General features: G+C 37.0%; 1 protein-coding gene and 2 pseudogenes across 1 annotated transcript; 1 reads left to right on the forward strand and 2 right to left on the reverse strand.

Moving 5' to 3' along the window:
* Positions 1-6,242: 6,242 nt before the first annotated feature.
* On the reverse strand, positions 6,243-14,892 carry LOC142841606 (60 kDa heat shock protein, mitochondrial pseudogene; annotated as a pseudogene).
* Positions 14,893-15,653: 761 nt separating this feature from the next.
* LOC142841927 (small nucleolar RNA U3) lies at positions 15,654-15,844 on the reverse strand (annotated as a pseudogene).
* Positions 15,845-16,743: 899 nt separating this feature from the next.
* Positions 16,744-17,742, forward strand: LOC142841607 (melanoma-associated antigen B4-like). The gene has a single exon (XM_075958527.1). It carries the CDS (start codon positions 16,744-16,746, stop codon positions 17,740-17,742), a length of 999 nt encoding a protein of 332 aa, XP_075814642.1.
* The last annotated feature ends 203 nt before the right edge of the window (positions 17,743-17,945 follow it).

Consider the following 17,945-nt stretch of genomic DNA (forward strand, 5'->3'; position numbering starts at 1 on the left):
TCATGGAAAAGTCTGCTGGAATTATGGGTCTGTAGGCTCAAGATGGATGCCCCAATGATACAGAAAAACTTTGGGTAAATGTCCAGGCAGAGTGATGTCTCTGTCAATTCTAGAGTTTTGGGAGTTGTTTGTAATGCAATTCCTGTTTACTTAGGTAATATTATAACCTTCTGGAGTCTTTGATGGAGTTGAAGAATAGATAGATATAGTTATAGTTTTCCTTAGTTATGATAAAAGATAAAGTAAATATAAGTATTATAATTGTAATTCTTATTTGATACCTGTTTTGTTATATGTAATTTTACAATGTTAAAGTTAAAGCCTTCTTTTTTGTTTAAACAGAAAAGGGGAAATGGTATAGGAGGTTCTTCTGTTCATGTGTTGCTTTCATTGGTTAATGAATAAAGAAACTGCTTTGGGCCTGATAGGGCAGAACTTAGGTAGGCAGAGAAGACAGACTGAATCCTGGGAAGAAGGGCAGAGTGAGAGATGCCATGGATCGATCTTCTGCCTGAGGCGGACACTGGTTAGAATCTTGCCAGTAATCCACAGTCACGTGGTGATACAAAAATTAATAGAAATGGGTTAAATTAAGATGTAATAATTAGACAATAAGAAACTAGAGATAATGGGCCAAGCAGTGTTTTAATGAATACAGTTTCTGTGTGGTTATTTCGGGTGTAAACTAGCCAGGCAGCCAGAACAAACAAGGGACCTTCTTTTCTGCAACAATTTGACTGAAGGCCCATTCCACAAGAAAGAGACCATTCCCATCATTATGTGGCTGACCAAGAACCAGAGAATAGATAACTCATAGGTCTAGGGTAAAAACTAAATTCTTTTATTCAACAATAGTATTAACAATATGACACCAAATGACATCCTGTTTCATTCATAGGTCAGTGCACTGCTCAAGCATCAGAGAAGTTTTATCTTGTTGGGAACAAATACAGAGACCTACGGCTAATATTTGTAGAGAATGAGACATCTTGAAACACTCCACCCTAAATGCAATGTCTCTATCAAATCTTTCCTCAGGAATCAGGTAACTTTTGGAAGAAAATTGGGAAAGATGGTTAGAACCAAAGAGGATAGAAAGACACCAGGAAAACAAATTAACATGATCAAACCTCGTTTGAACTTACAGAAATTAAGGCATCATGAACAGGGCCTGTACTAAGTCCTGTGCATATATATTTCCACTTTCTTGCATTCATGGGATTCCTGAGAGTGAGAACTAGTGGATCTTTGATTCTTGTGCCTTTTCTTTGGCTCTTTCCCATCTGTTTTCTTAGTTTGTCCAATTCAGTGTGTTAGTTTTTGTTTTACCTTATTATAATTAATTTTATTTTATTATTGTAACTTAGAAGCACATTTATTTTCTAATTAGAAGGAGAAAGTGAGTAGATCTGGACTTCAGAGGAGGTGGGGAGGAACTGGGAGAAGTAGAAAGAGGGGAAACCATAATTAGGATATATTCTATGAGAATAAGTCTATTTTCAATAAATGACAAAAAGACCAGTAAATTAAAAAATCAAATGATGATAGCAACAACAACAAAAACAAAAAACAAAACAAAAACAAACAAGACTGCATCCTATCTATTACCAGGGGTAAAGATTAGAACCATGACAAAAGACTATGGATAAATGATCCCAGGACAGAATGGATTTCCTAGCATTGTCATTACTTAGAATTACATCACCTCTGGTACTAGTGATGTAATGAGGCTCCTGTTATTTTCTTCAAGTTATATTCATTGGAAAGTTTTGAGTGCTGCTACAGCATTACATGATGATCCTGAATTTAGCCTAGAAGGATCCCCCACTACCAAATGTATGGATCCTAACTGGAATGTTATAGAGTATCCTGAGTGTGCTTCAGACAAGTGTAGCAGGATGTAGCTTTATATTCCTTCTATTTCCCACACAGGAGCTATGCTTAGTAAGGTACCATTTAGTTTCTTAGGATAGTATATCGAAGAAATATGTACTCGCAGTCTAAGTAAAAGTCAGGGCAGATACTGCTTGCTCATACCATCTCACTCTGCTTATGCTATGCATCTGAATTACATAACCAACTCAGTCCTGCTGCCCCTTACCCAAGATATGCCTCAGAGAAAGTTAATTATGTGTCCAAAAGAAATGCCACATGGTCTGTAGGATATTCAGGCTTCTACTAGAGGTCAAGAATATCTAAATTCATTATATATTTTTGTAGAGATATTTACTAGATGTCCTACTGATGACATGTATCTCTAAGATGTGGAAATCACTATTTCTTGGGAGGCATTTCAGTTGCACAATTTGATAAAATAGAATATACTCAAAATGAGGAAAGATCAAGGACCTCACAGGCAGCATCTTCCACTCACTTCTTATGTAGAGACTCTTTAATTTCTGCTTGAGATTTCTGAAGTTAAAGAGCTCATTACATAAGTAGCATTGTGGAATAAGATATGGGTATATGAATTTACATGTGGTGGTACATACCCTTACACCCCAGGATCCAAGAGGCAGAAGCAAATGTATTTCTATGTGTTCATGGATAGCCTGGGATACAGGATGAGTTTTTGACTAACAAGGTTCATAGCAAGAACTTGCCTCACAAAACAAAACTTATCTAAAAGAGACCATATAGAAAACTAACAAACAAAGATCTTAGCATGTGTGCTTGTGAGAGAGCTCAATGGGTGAAGATTTTTGCTATAAAGCCTAATGAGGTATGTGGGTTGAATCGCTGAGACGCACATGGTATAAGGAGAGTAAGACTCCTGAAAGTTGTCTTCTGACTTCTATATATGTGCTATGGTATGCACATGTACACACAAACACACACATACATTAAATAAAAGTAAATATATAGTTATCTGCTGTGACAAGGATTTCATATATGAAGAGTCAGAACTTGACAATATACATTTGGAGCACAGAAATCCCTGTTGTATTTGTAGGTGCCTACCAATGATCATCCATAGTATGAATGTTTAAGAGTTTCAAGAAATTTGGTGAAATTAGCATGAATGAAAAAGGGCTGGTGATTTGGCCAGTGTTCATGATGACATTCACACTTTATTAGTCACTTTTCTCCTTTTTGTGAGAGAATAGCTGAAAAACCAAGGGAGAAAAGTTTTTTTTTTAATTTTGTTTCCCTTGATATCAGTTCGTTATGGCAGGGGATCAAATGACTCATCTTTTCCCACTAGAAAAATGTCCACATATATCTTGTCTCAGAATCCAAAATAAAACACACAACATACCAAATATTGTAAATTTTCTGGTTCCCTGGTATTTTTCAGGTAGCACAAATAGGTTTTTACAGCATGTCCATATAAGACTAAACTGTAATCTCTCATAGAACAAAATTTTCTGTTATATTAAATAAAAGCCATGGAATAAAGATCTGTATTTAAGGGTGAAGTGATACATATTTCCATTTCAAGGAGTGCAATTGTTGAAATGCTGGTAGGAAAAATCTTTATATAACCATGCAAATTTACATTCTTTGTAAAACTTTTCATTTAAAGAGATCTAAAGGCTTGGGGAAGGAGGATCAGTAACGGATAACTTCTATGCACACAAATTATTTAACCATATTGTGTGCACAAATGCAGGCATATTTCCCAGTGAGGATTAAGACAATTTAAAGAAACTAAGGCTTATCTACTTCCATAGCCTTAAGTAGCTCATTTAGTTCAGATAAGAAAATACAATCATTTTGTCCAGATACATTCAAAGGATGTTAAGTATCAGCCACTTTTGACTTCATTGCAATGATCATAAAAGATAATCAGAGATCACAGAGTTTCTTTAAGCCTATAGTTCACAAGCCTAGAGAAGCCAAAAAACAAGGTGAAACCGAAGAAAAGCATATATAGATCCTCCTGGAAATTGGAAGCCAACAAAATTGTTGGGGAAAAGCTGGGAGCATGGGGGTGGGGGTAAGGATGGGGGTGAGGTTGTGGGAAGAGGAGAGGTGAAGAGGGAAGGGAGAAGGGTAAGCCTGGTGAGAGCTTGAGGAAGTGGAAGATGGAGGAAGGGCGGATATAGGAGCAGGGAAGAAGATATCTACATTAAGGGAGCCATTTTAGGGGTGACCAGAGACTTGGCTCTTGAGGGGAACCCAGTTGTCCACGGGGATGTCCCCAGCTAGGTCCTTGGGAAGCAGAGAAGAGGGTGCCTGAACTGGCCTTGCCCCACTATCACACTGATGATTATCTCAAATACCACCATAGAGTCTTCGTCCAGCAACAGATGGGGATAGAATCAGAGACCCTCATCAGAGCAAAGGACTGAGTTCCCAAGGTCCAGTTGAAGAGCAGGAGGAGGGAGAAGACAAGCAAGGAAGTCAGGACCGCGATGGGTTGGTCCACCAACTGAGACAGTGTTCCTGATCTAATGGGGGCTCACCAAATCCAGCTGGACTGGGACTGAATGAGTATGTGATCAAACCGGACTCTCTGAATGTGGCTGACAATGAGGGCTGATTGAGAAGGCATTGATAAAGGCACCGGGACTTGTTTTTATGGCATGTTCTGGCTTTTTGGGAATCCTAGTCTATATGGATGCATAGCTTCCTAGGCCTGGATGTAGGGTTCCCTGCCCTCTCTCAAGCAGGGAGGGGGAGGTAGGAGGGTGAGTGGGGGAGTGGGACGGGATTGGGAGGAGGAGAGGAAGTATAAATTTTTGAATGGAAAAATACAAAATATATAATTTAAAAATAAATATAAAAATAAAAATAAATCATTAGTCCTTGGAATCTCGGGTAAGTTGGAAAATGAAATGACTTTTCTATTTGAGTCTACCAATGAGCACAGTCAAAGAAACTGCATTCTAAATAATGATAAAGATAAATAGCAATAGGAACCAAGGCAGAGGAGACAGAAAATCTCAGAAACATGGAAAAGCAGAAAGGCAGGCTAGAAAGAAGCAGAAAGCAGGCCATTAGTAGAATGCAAGCTCCCTGTGAAGAAGGGGACTACAAGACATCATGTACAAAATACTGCAGGGCATCAGGAAAACCCAGTGACAAAACATTGGTTGTCCTAGCCACCATATAAATCCATGGCTTTTCCAGGCCTTACATTCAGCACATGCAATTAATTAGTGTGATGGGAATTCTTCTTGCACTGAACGTTTACATTGGAAAATACCACATGGATATTTCCCACATCTGGAGAGCATTATAAACAGTGGAAAGCTTGAAAGAGAACTTAATCTTTGACTATAAGTCACTCTGGGTACCTTAGGATATATAGAATAATCATAAAAAGTACTAGTCAGAGAATTTGAGAATACTCTTGTCAAGATATCTGTGTGGAAGACGACATAAAATTCATTCATTGAGATGGGAAGGCTCTGGTATAAGCCCACTGAAGGGTTTACACCTTGGGTAATTTTTTTGTAAAGTACACTGGTATTTCTGATCTATATCATCTGTGGTAAAGGGACTTCACACTTTTAGATTTAGTTGAGATAAGGCTTGATAACCTAGAGCCAAAGTTCAGTAGATTGATTTTGTCTGTTTGTTTTGATTTATGTGTTTAACTATTTATTTTACTGAAATTCTCACTTGGAAGAGTAAAAAAAGTGATTCTTTTACTCTCATAACTCTACAAAACATTTAAGAATAAGTCTTGGTAAGGACATTTGGTTTGCTAAGGGTGCACAGACTGAGACTCTCTACAGCTAGTACAACCATGTTTAACTCAAAAGTACAAAGCTCATTGGCAGAAACTGTAGTTACTAGTGTTCAGGGCAGTTAAGAATTTTTAATGAATGCTGACTTGTCCCTAATATCATAATTTTGCTTGAGCATGAGACTTAGTCTGCATACTTGTTTAGTGGGAACAGACAGAAATCATACCAGATTCATGTTATGTCCTGTGATTGTTCATTATTATTATTATTGCACCCCTGACCTGTTCTTGTATAATAGGACCTGGAAAAAAAATTCTAAATCAAAAAACTCCAGGAGGCAGAATTTTGCAATTTCATGTTCTTCTTTCCTTTCTTTTGCTTGCTTTATAGCCTACATTTGCTGAGTTTAGTTTTTATTTCATTTGTTTTTCATTTTTAGGGATTTAAAAATATTTTTATTCAAAAACACAAAGCAAATTATTTTTAGATATGGACATTGATGGCAGTAAACAATTGTTATTGTCAATTGAAACCAGTAACTGATTATTACAGTGATCAGTGAACCTTTACTTCAGTAATTTTCTTTGAGTGACTTCTCTGAAATTATTGGTGAGGAATCTGGCATGAGCTTCCAGTCATAACTAAATGATAAGGGCAAAATAATATTTTAGGAGTTAAAAATGCCACCCTTATACCCTCTTCCATTTCACACATTGCTAACATTCCAGGAACTTTCTCTTCTGCAGATATTTCTGTCACTCTCACTTCCACTGTACAAATCAGTCTGGCTGCCCTAGTAACATCCACTAAAGTAGTTCTTCCGAACACTGTGAAATAAGTGATTCCTGTTTCCACCATGTGCACACAATCTCCAAGCACATCATTATAACCAACTTCTGAAGAATTCTGCAGAATTTTTTCAACTATCAAAGATCCTACATTCTTGGCAATAGTAGCAGCAAAAAATTGAGTACAGTTTCAATAATTTCTATACCTACTTTATTACTTTCATTAGAAGGTTTTAATGAATCCAAGACTGGGATTCAACAAAGCAAACACTCCCCTCCTAGAACAATGCCTTTTTCAAGAGATTCTTTGTAGAATTGAGGACATTTATGACCCTGTCTTCTCTTTAATGTCAGCATCACTTGTTGCTCCAGTCTTAAGCACGGCTTCTCCATCTGAAGGTTGGTTAAACCTGGTTGTTTCTCATTCAGCTTTTCTTTTTCTTGTTCACTAGTTGTCATGTATACCTGCTCAGTGATTGCTTGAATATGTTTATCAATTTCAATTTCCTTTCAAAAGCATGACATTATCTTTGTTGATGCTAATGACCTCTTCTACTTTTGCTAAGTCATGAGATTGAACATCTTCAAGAGTTAGATTCAACCCCTCTTCTCCAAGTAGAGCACTATCAATAGGTTCTTCTTATTCTCCCCACTCACTAGAGCTTTGACTGCCACCACCTAAAGACCGACTTTTAGCCTATTTGAAACCAGTGTACTTAGAGTTTCTCTATTAACAGCTTCAGAGATTATAACCTAGGTCTTTCAGTGAGGTCTGGCAATTTCAAAAGTAGGTACAATGGAGTGAGCACTAGAATTTTTCTTTTCACTCTACAGAACATAGGAATCACATTTTTAAACTTTTGACATGTTAATAAAATATGGGGAAATGTATCCTCCCCCAAACCTCATTCATTCAATAATTTATAATTCATTATTCAAGGGTTTTCCTTTCTTCATTGTGATACCTTTTCTTCCAACCTTATTCACTGCATCAGAAACACAATGTCTTTGTCTTCATTTACAAAACTCTTAGCAACCTGAACGGTTTCTTCAGGGGTTTCCATGGGTTTAGACTCTTTTGTAAATTCAGCAATCACAGTAACTACAGTCAGCATCACACTTCTCCCATTCCTGCTAGGCTAGCAATTTGCTGCTCTACTCAGAGCTGTCCTTGGCAATAGAAAATAACAAAAACAGTAGCAGTGATGGTGCCATGCATAGCCTCTTCATTTGTGTTACTGGCAACAGCTTTAACAGGTTTCATTCTCAGATTTTATATTTACTTATTAAATCAATTGATTTTGTAACAGTCACTTCATCTTTTGTTACTTTGGGGCTTCCTCAACTCTGTTCATTAATCTGTTGTTCTTTTTGGTCCCATTGTAACAGCTACATCATCTATTTACAGGTCTGCTCCTTGAAGTATTAAGGCTTAGGTGTCCATGCCAAATTTTACATCTTTGGCATAGATTCAAGTGAGATGAGGATCCAGTGCCTAGGGCACTGGTCTTATGTTGAAAAGACTATTTGGTAATTAAAGAATTTTGAGGGTTGTGGGTGAGTGGTAGGAGTGTAAACTCGAAGATGCAGGCTGTGGCTTGTTAGTGAGGGGGTCAGTAGATTATTTTTGATACAGTGATTGCTATACAAACCAGGTTGACCTCTAATTCACAATTATCCTGCCTCCATTTTAGATCTGCGGTACTGCAGTAGAAAGAAACATACAAAGCAAAGAGGGTGGAAAAAAAATTCGAGCTGGGTAGTGGTGGCTCATGCCTTTTATCCTAGCACTCAGGAAGCAGAGGCAGGTGAATGTCTGTGAGTTTGAGGCCAGCCTAGTCTATGAGAGCTAGTTCTAGGACAGGCTCCAAAGCAACACGAAGAAACCCTGTCTCACAAACCAAAAAAAAAAAAGAAGAGGTTTATATTCTGATGATGATGATTCTCTCTCTCTCTGTCTCTCTCTGTCTCTGTCTGTCTCTGTCTCTGTCTCTGTCTCTCTCTCTCTCTTATTCCTTCCTTAGTTTCTTTTTCTTGTTTATTTTTCCTAGGAAGAATTTCTTTGTGTAGCCTTGACTGTCCTGGAACTTACTTTGTAAACCAGGCTGGCTTTGAAATGTGCCTGCCTCTGCCTATCCAGTGTTGAGATTAATGATGTGTGCCACTATGCCTGACTGATAATTTATTTCTTGTTTTATTATCTAAGTTTTCTTTGTTCACTTATTTATTTGTATGTTTATTTATTTACTTACTTATTAATTAACTAATTAATTTTTGTTTCTCTTTGACAATCTGTCTATTACATAAGCCAGGTTGGCCTTTATTCACGATTCACCTGCCTCTGCTTTTGATCTTCTCAGATTACAAACAATATTTCTTAGATTAAAACTTCAATAATTCAAGGAAAATATTAAGCTGCAAAGTTCAAAAAGAATTATAAATCAAGCAGAAGTAAGACTACCAGGATTTAACATAATGCTGACAAATTATTATCATCAAACAGTTAGTCTGAAAATACAAATGAATTATGCCTAGAAAAAGTATTACCTTGAGATAACATTAAGAGATCAAGCTTAAGAACAAAGTAGTTAGTTGAATGTGCACATTGATTATACTGAAAGTATGATGCCAGAGCTCCTTCTGCTCCTTCAGCCAATATCCTTTGAGATACCAGCCCACTGGGGCATGGTCTCTTTTGCTTTTAAAAAGCAGAAGCAGCCCTCCTCTTGCTCTCTTGCTTTGGACTCCGGACTCTGGTTCCAGCGACTAGACTCCGTTCCTGGCTGTTGTCTAGGACAGCGTTCTGTAAGTTTTTCCCCCTCAAATAAATAACCCTTTTATCAATAATAATTCCAAACTGGTGTGGGATTGTTTCATGCATTATAAGTATAGAAAAATTATTAAGAGAAATAATTGGAAAAAATAATTTCTGAGAAAATTATGAACATCAAGGTACTGGAACCATTTACAATGCCAAATAGACAGTACCCAGAAAGAATTTCTCTACATCATATTTCATTTAAACTGCCCAAATAGAGAAAAACAGAATGTTGATAGATGTCAGAGTGACATGTAATTTCAGTTATGAACACAAACTGTAATAACTTTTGATTTCTAGACAGAAAATATAAAATCTTGGGAAATTTTATAGTGGTATTTCTATGTATTGAAAGAATACAACTGTTACCCTGATTTATTATTTCCTCCAAAGTTAGCACCCAAAAATCAAATGAAAAATAATAATCTCCCAAGATAAGCATAAACTAAAGCAATTCATAACCAGTAGGACAATATTACAAAAAACACTTAGAGGAACTTCATGGAGAGATTGATAAGGAAGATATCAATCTTATGTGAATATTAGATAGAGAAGGCGAATTAAGAAACATTCAAACATTATTTAATAGTTATCAAACTTTAATAAGAATGAAATAATACTGTATATTTGAAATCAATATGGTGGCTTTTTCAGAACACTGGGACTCAATCTACAGGACTCAGCTATACCACTCTTGGGCATATGCAGAAAGGATGCTCAATCATACCACAAGGACACTTGTATAACTATGTTTATAGTAGCTTTCTTTGTAAAACCCAGAACCTGGAAACAACTTAGATGTCCCTCAACAGAATAATGGATAAAGAAATGTGGTACATTTACACAATGGAGTGTCACTCAGCTGTTAAAAGCAATGTCATCATGAAATTTACAGGCAAATGGATGGAACTAGACAAGAGATTCCTGAGTGAGGTAACACAGACAAAGAAAGCCAAGTATGTACTCAGTTAAAAGTAGATATTAGCTATAAAGGAGAGGATAACCATGTTACAAATCTACAGATCCAGAGAATGTAAATAACAAGAGGGCTCAAGGGGGAATGCATGAATCTCACTGTGAAGTGCAAATTAAAGAGATTTCATGAGTGGACTGAAGGCAGGTGGTGATAGGAACATGAAGGATCAGGTTGAAGGGGTAGAGGTATGGAAGGCGAGAATACTGAAAATGACTACTGGAAGTGAGGGGTGGTCAACTGATGGTCAGGTGCAAGGGAATCTCTCAGGAATCTACAAAGAAGAGCCTAGCTTAGACAACTAGCAATAACTGATAAATAGCCTGAACCAACCAGCTCCTGTGACCAGATTAGTGCCTAACCCAAATGTCATCAGAGAGACTTCATCTAGCAACTTAGGAAAATAGATGCAGACCCACAATCAAACATTACGAGGAACTCATGATATTCTGAAGGGGGGGGGGGATAAAGGATTGTAGGAGGCAGAGGGGTCAAGGACACCATAAGAAAACCCACAGAATCAACTAACCTGGACTCACACGGGCTCACAGAGACTGAATCAACAACTAGAGTGCCTATAAGGGACGGACCTAAACACTTTGCATATGTTACAGCTGTGTAGATTGGTCTTCTTGTGGGACTCCTAACAGTGGGATCAGGAGTTGTTTCCAACTCTTTTATTGGCTTTTGGGACCCTAGTCCTCATACTGAGTCACCTACTGAGCCTTAATATATGCTTACTCTTACTGCAACTTGATATGCCATGTTTTGTTGATGTCCATGGTAGTTCTGCCCTTTCCTGAACAGAAATGGAGGAGGAGTGGATTGAAGGGTGTGAATAGAGGTGGAAGAACTGGGAGGAGAGGAGGCATTGGAAACTGCAGTCAGGATATAAAATAAACAAACTAATTAATAATTAAATACATACATACATAAATAAATAAGAGAAAAGGAAAACATAGGGGTGGAGAAAACAAAAATTAGTAGATTGATTGAAATAACCTTGAGGGTAAATGGCATTAATTCTCTCATCCAAGGACACATACTGACTGATAAGAAATAAAACCGTGGTTTCTGCGTGAAACTCAACTTATCTACAAAGTTGTATAAAGTCCAAAAATGGAAAACTGGAAACAAATATTCAAACAAAAGGAATCAGAATGAAAGTCAAATTAGTGATGGTCTTACCTGAAAAAGAAGACTTCAAATCAAATCTAGTAAAAAAAATGTAGTCAGAATAACTAAAGTTGTTTATAAAAAGGTGACAATTTACTAAAAGGGCACAATGGATTTAAATATATCGGGAATGAATGTTGGTCTATTCAGTTTCATGAAAGTAACACTATTCTTCATAAAGGGACATATATATTCCAATACAAATGTTCTGGCTCATGTCAAGATGTAATTTTCATCAATAGACAGTCCATCCATAGATACACTCAGAAAAGAAACAAAGTTTATCTGTGCTATAGATCAATTAAACTAAAAAAATTACATTGTAAAGCTAAAAAAAATATACTTTCTTAACAGCTCATGGAGCTTTCTCCAAAGCAGAATACAAAACATTTTTTATATTTTATTGTTTCAGAATTTCATGCATACATATTCTGTGCAGCAAAGGACACCTTCACTTGAGTGAAAATGCAATCCACAGAATAGAAAAAAAAAATCTTTACTATTATGCATTTGACAGAGGGCTTGTCTCTAGGATATACAAAAAAATTCAAAAAAAGCTGAACACCAAAAAACAAAACAAAACAACAACAACAATAAACCAAAACCAAGCAACTTAATAAGTTTGGGGCACAGAAATAAGCAGAGTTATGGTAAAAAGAAATATTAATAAATATTGATAAAAGTACATCAGTAAACTAAAAAGGCATGAATCTTGTTTGTATAAATGATTTAATATCAATAATGGAATTCTATAACAACATATTATCAGTATGGTAAGGTGATAAATGAACAGACATGAAGAGTCTTCCCAAAGAATTTCCAGTAACAAACTGAAAGGAATTTTATAATTAAGAAATCAATATTCTGTACTCCTCAAGATATAAATAAATAAAAGTAATTTATGACATTATGACAAAAAATAACACATATTAAGTACTTTACAAAAGATTGCCTGATGTGGGACAATTGTCTATATTCTGTCAATTATGTTTTAAGTAAACACTGATTGGCCAGTAGTCAGGCAGGAAGTATAGGTGGGACAACCAGACAGGAAGTAGAGTTGGATCAGTGAGAACAGGATAACTCTGGGAAGAGTTCCCTCTGCAGTCCTGTCCAGACAAAGAAGAAGCAAGACGTGACGTGACACACTGAAAAAGGTACTGAGTCTTGTGGCTAACACAGATAAGAATAGTAGGCTAATGTAAGTTATAAGAGTTATTAAGAAGCCAGAGCTAATGGGCCAATCAGTTTATGATTAATGTAGACCTATGTGTGATTTCTTTGGGGCTTAATGACTGTGGGAACTGGGCAAGACAAAAACTCAGACAGCAATAGCCTGTAAAGTGCAACTACTTTTAAGAAACTTTTACATGAACATTATTGTTCTCGTAAGAATATGGCTTCATGATGAGGAATGTCAGATAACTGGATTTATTATTCCATCTTCTGTATAACTCTAAAAATTTAGGAATATTTTCATTGAAATATTTAATTACTCTAAATACATAAATAGAAGTTAAATGACCAATATAAATGAGTATAAAAGTCTATAGAAAAATAAAAACTTCAACATAAAGAGAATCTCAAACTGTAGTCCTAACACAAAATACATAAAAATGTGTGTACATATGTGTGCCAATGAAAAATAAGTAATGAATTTTAGAAGGAGCTACTATGAAAGAGGGGAGAAAATAATGTAAAACAGTACTCATATATGAAATTATAAAAAGTTAAATTAAAAATATATCATGAAACATTATTTCAAAATAAATTTCTAACTATAAAGACATTCTGAAATGCCAGAAGGTTTCACATATTTTCAGAATGTTATAATGTTATCTATGTGATAAAGTCAAGATCAGGGGAAATAAGAGAGTGTCTAGAGGAACAGAAATCCAATGAACAGTAGTTTGTATAATTAATAAGTCATCTGACAAACATTGAAAAATGTTCCAGACAAGCCTGGTTTACAGGCCTATTACATCAAATATGAAGATATGAAAAAATTGCCATTTCATTTATCTACTTCCATATCATATGTAAATATTGAAAATTTTAACTATTTTTTAATTATTTTAATTTTTGACATCATAAACATAAAATGTCAGTGACATGACTTCCTAAACATGAGTGAAAGATGCACAACACCAACACACATGCCTAAGTGGAGTAAGGAAAGTATATGAGTTCCCAAACTGAAATTAAAGAACTACAGGTAAATGAGAAATGTTGATAGCAGGGGAATTAGTCTTGTCCAGAGAAGAGCATACTACTTGGTTATCCCATATCAAATGGTCAACCCTGAAACATACACACTAATACCATTATACAGACTGAGAAGGCTGTACTTAGGATTTAGGCAAAAAATATATATAGCCATGAATTTGAAGAAAAAGAAGGAAAGGAGTATTGGAGAATTTGGAGGGAGGAAGGGAAGGGAAATTATGTAATTATAATCACTCAACCATTTTAGTAGGTCAGTTTCCCTTTGTTCAAAGACAAGATGACAATACACTAATAACTGTATTTAAGACATCTTATTCACAGAGAGTAAAATATCTTCTACAAGTTCAAGTGTTTAACAGTAACACGAGAAAATAGTTGGCATTGAGTTGTGTTGTAGATGTTCAAAATGAGAGCAAGTAGGTGAATTCACATAAGAGAATACTACACATTGGAATCCAGTGCTCCCTTAGAGGTTAAAAACAAATGTGATCATATGCAGGAGTAAATCGAAATCAAAAAATAACTTTTAGAGTGTTAGTAAATCAATTAATGACAGTAACTACTTGAAACATCTGATGAAATATACACCTTTCAAAATATCAATAATATTACAAATATACAAAAGATAAAACTAAAAAGAAATGTAAAATTTCTTATTGAAGCAGATATAAAACCACACTGATATAACAGGAGAGAAATACAGCTACCTTAGACATGTATATTTCTCATTTGCTATATTTGAGAATATTATAAAGATGTCAACAAGTCTTAATTCACTGTTTCACATTATTGACTATAATGATGACATGCTCCCTTATGAGGATACTTCCATGACTGAAATCAACCATGAAAATATTGTGGAGTAAATAAAAGAAATATTAACAACTAAGAGCAGTGCCATTAAATCTATATAGAACTCGATCCTGAGCATGGATGGCCCTGTAGCCGAAGCAGGTCTGAAGCCTACAGAAGCAAATGACAGAACTGACAACAAGAAAACCTTTCATGCCTTGAGAGTTGAGAGTTTATGCTACCAAACACATAAAGGGTGTTTAAAGGATGTTTACTCGTTGTTCATTTATTCTCATTTTAATAAAATATACCGACAAGTATGAATTGAGAATACCAAGTATTCTAACTACACCTGATATGAGTGGAAACTCATGACTCAAATTTTGAACATACCTTATGCCAAATAACATAAGACCCAACCATGGATGCCAGGTCTAAAGAACCTTCACCTTTCCATTTGGTAGTATTGCTGAACACCATGTTTGGAGGATAGAAATGATTTCATATCAGAAAAGATTATACTCCCCGGCCCTGCCAGCAGTCATTACAGAGATGCCACATAAGGACAGAGGGACACCACAGCTCAAATAACAAAGGACTCAACTTCTTCTCATGTTGACTTACCTGCAACAATCAGTTGAGGCAGAAGTGGTCAAATTAAGCATACAGTACTTCATATCAGCACTCTTAAGAATTAGACCTTTAGTCTGGGTGGTTGGCTTTAAATCCTTAGGGATTTCAGTAGGGAAGCAGTTGAATACCTATATATAATCAAGATAAGAGCTTAGATGTACAGGCCTGTAGTTCCAGCACTCAAGAAGCAGAGGGAGGTTGTCAGTTTGAGGTTACTCTGAGTTATATGAGTTATACAGCAAGTCTGAGGCTATATTGGGCTGCATAGCTGGAAGCTGCCTCAAAATTAAAATAAAAATAATATCTAATTATAAAATTTGTAACAAGCAAGCATTATGATGCATTAGTGTTAAATCTTGTTTCTAGAAGCTGAGGAATGATGATCAGGAGTTCCAGGCCAGCCTGAGCTATGTAGCCATTCCTTAAAGGAATGGAAAGAAAAATTTTCAATGACTTGGGGGCTCTATCCCCAAAAGAAAATTGAACTCATAGAGCCCAATCCATAATATTTTTTACTTCTTTGAAAATTTTATTTTTGTCTATTTTTAATTTTTTTTGCTTTATTTTTTAATTTTTTTCTTTTGTTGTTACTTTTCTTTATTACAAAGTCCACTCAGACTGCACTCCCTCCCTCTCTCCCAGAAGGGAGAGAAAAACGATCATCAATGGCAGGAGGCAGCTGCAGGAAAGCAGCACCTAGAGCCGAACCAATCCATAATTTATGGTAGATGGTAGGCATGAATCTTAGGCTCATAAATCTTTCATTTTCCTTCGGTATTCAGGACTCTGGTGGAAATGGGATCTTTAATTCCCCAATAGTCTCACTTAAGTGGTATCCTAGCCCCTTGAAAAATCACCAAGAAAAAAAAATCATCATTCCCCAGGGAAATGTCCCCCACCCCTCCTTGGAACAATGGAACTGACCACTCTTGGGGCTCTATTCCAAGAACTAGAAAAGGTGGGGGGGGGGCAACAGGAAGAAGATGACACCTGTTTCTCCAACCTGCAGAGGCAAGGCCCTCCTCTGAAAGGTAAGGTCTCTGATCAAGTAAGGGAGGTATCTAAGAGCTGTTGTATGTCTTTGGGGGATGATCTGAATTAAACCAGTGGCAATTCTTAACCATTGTTAATCCCCTTAAACTATCAGTCATCCTCCTAGAATGGAGATTACACAGGCCCCGCCCTTCATTTGTCTTCAGGGTTCTGGAACACTGAAGTGAGGACCCTAGGCCATTATCATTATGAACTGGTCTCTCAGCGAATGAACGTAGTGTGAACTTCAGAGTAACAGAAAGAAGTGGGTATTCAGACTTTACCAACTATGGACACATTTTGTATCCATGTAAATGGAATGTCAAGAATGAACATTTGATTCTTACTCATGGGGAACAGCCTTTTGTCTCACTCTAGGAATCCCTGAACTGGGCCTTCATAGAGCAGTCTAACAAATTCTAATTTCTTTTGCAGGGTTCTCTGGAAACAAGCTGACCAGGAAGACAGGAGACCTGACCAAGCTAACAAGAGAACAGGGACACAGTATGTTGCCCTCCAGGGAAGCAGTGAAGGAGGACGTCCTAAAAGTAAATGTACACTTTGTGATGATATGATGCTCACCTCTTTTCTTTCTATTTCTACAGGTTCCTGCTTTAGCAGTTCTCTTGACTACAGTCCTGACTGTTGTCTTTGACTCCTGTTATCATGCCTAGGAGCAACAGGAGTAAAGGCCACTCTCATGGCAAAGGTCATCAAGCACATGGGGCTAGCCAACGTCCCAAGGGTGCTCAACCAACTGTAGTGAAAGAATCAGCATCTCCTCCTGTTGGCCAAGCTAATTCCCCAAGCTCTTCTAAGGCATGCACTTCTCAGGGAGTTGCGTTTCCTGCCTCTCCTGTGGCAGGTGTATCCTGCACAGGCTCTGATCTAGATAGTGGGGCTTCTGATGTCCGTGTTGTTGGGGGAAGTCCACATGCCTTCACTCAGCCGATATGCATAGATCCTCTTACCAAGAAGGTTAATATGTTGGTAGAGTTCCTGCTGGAGAAGTTTCAGAAGAGTGAGCAGTTTACAGAAGATGATATGCTGAAAGTGGTCAGCAAGAAATACAAAACGCAGTTTTCTGACATCCTCAGGAAATCTTCTTCTCGCATGGAAATGCTCTTTGCAATGCGATTGAAGAAAATCAATCCAGATAGTCAGTTCTATGCCATTGTCAGCAAGCTAGGTCTCTCCACTGCTGAAATTCTAAGTGGCCAGAGAGGGCTGCCAAAGATGGGTCTCCTGATGATCATCTTGGGACTGATATTCACAAAAGGCCATCGTGCCACCGAGGAAGAGGTCTGGCAATTCCTGAGTGTGTTAGGAGTATATGCAGAGAGGAAGCACTTGATCTTTGGGGAGCCCCGAAAACTCATCACCAAAGATCTGGTTGAGCAAAATTACCTTGAGATCCGTAAGGTGTCTGGGGGTAAATCCCCAAGATATGATTACCTCTGGGGTTCCCGGTCCCATGTAGAAACCAGCAAAATGAAAGTGCTAGAAGTTTGGGCTACCATCAATGACACTGTTCCTAGCTTCTTTCCTACTCCATATGAAGAAGCTCTTAAAGATCAAATGGAGCGAGAAGAGCAGACATCTCCAGCCTTGGACACGGCCAGCGATTATCCCAGGTGCATATGCTGTAGCTCCTCTCACACATAGCTGCAACCAAGGTTGAGCTTTCATTTCCTGTTTGAAAAAAATCAGCCTTCTATGTAGTAGAGGGTTTATGGGTCGCAGGAATAAAGCATATATTATCTTTTTTTCCGTCATACAATGAGTAAATTATATGTATAATTGCTTTGGTGAATTGCAAATGTTCCATTAATGGAAAGTTGATTTGTTTCACAATCTTCGTTTCTTGA

This window comes from Microtus pennsylvanicus, chromosome X (assembly GCF_037038515.1).
Source record: "Microtus pennsylvanicus isolate mMicPen1 chromosome X, mMicPen1.hap1, whole genome shotgun sequence".
NCBI classification, from domain to species: domain Eukaryota; kingdom Metazoa; phylum Chordata; class Mammalia; order Rodentia; family Cricetidae; genus Microtus; species Microtus pennsylvanicus.

Bases quoted from the DNA above. Each gene is read 5' to 3' on its own strand.
- LOC142841607 (XM_075958527.1), top strand. From the start codon at position 16,744: ATGCCTAGGAGCAACAGGAGTAAAGGCCACTCTCATGGCAAAGGTCAT.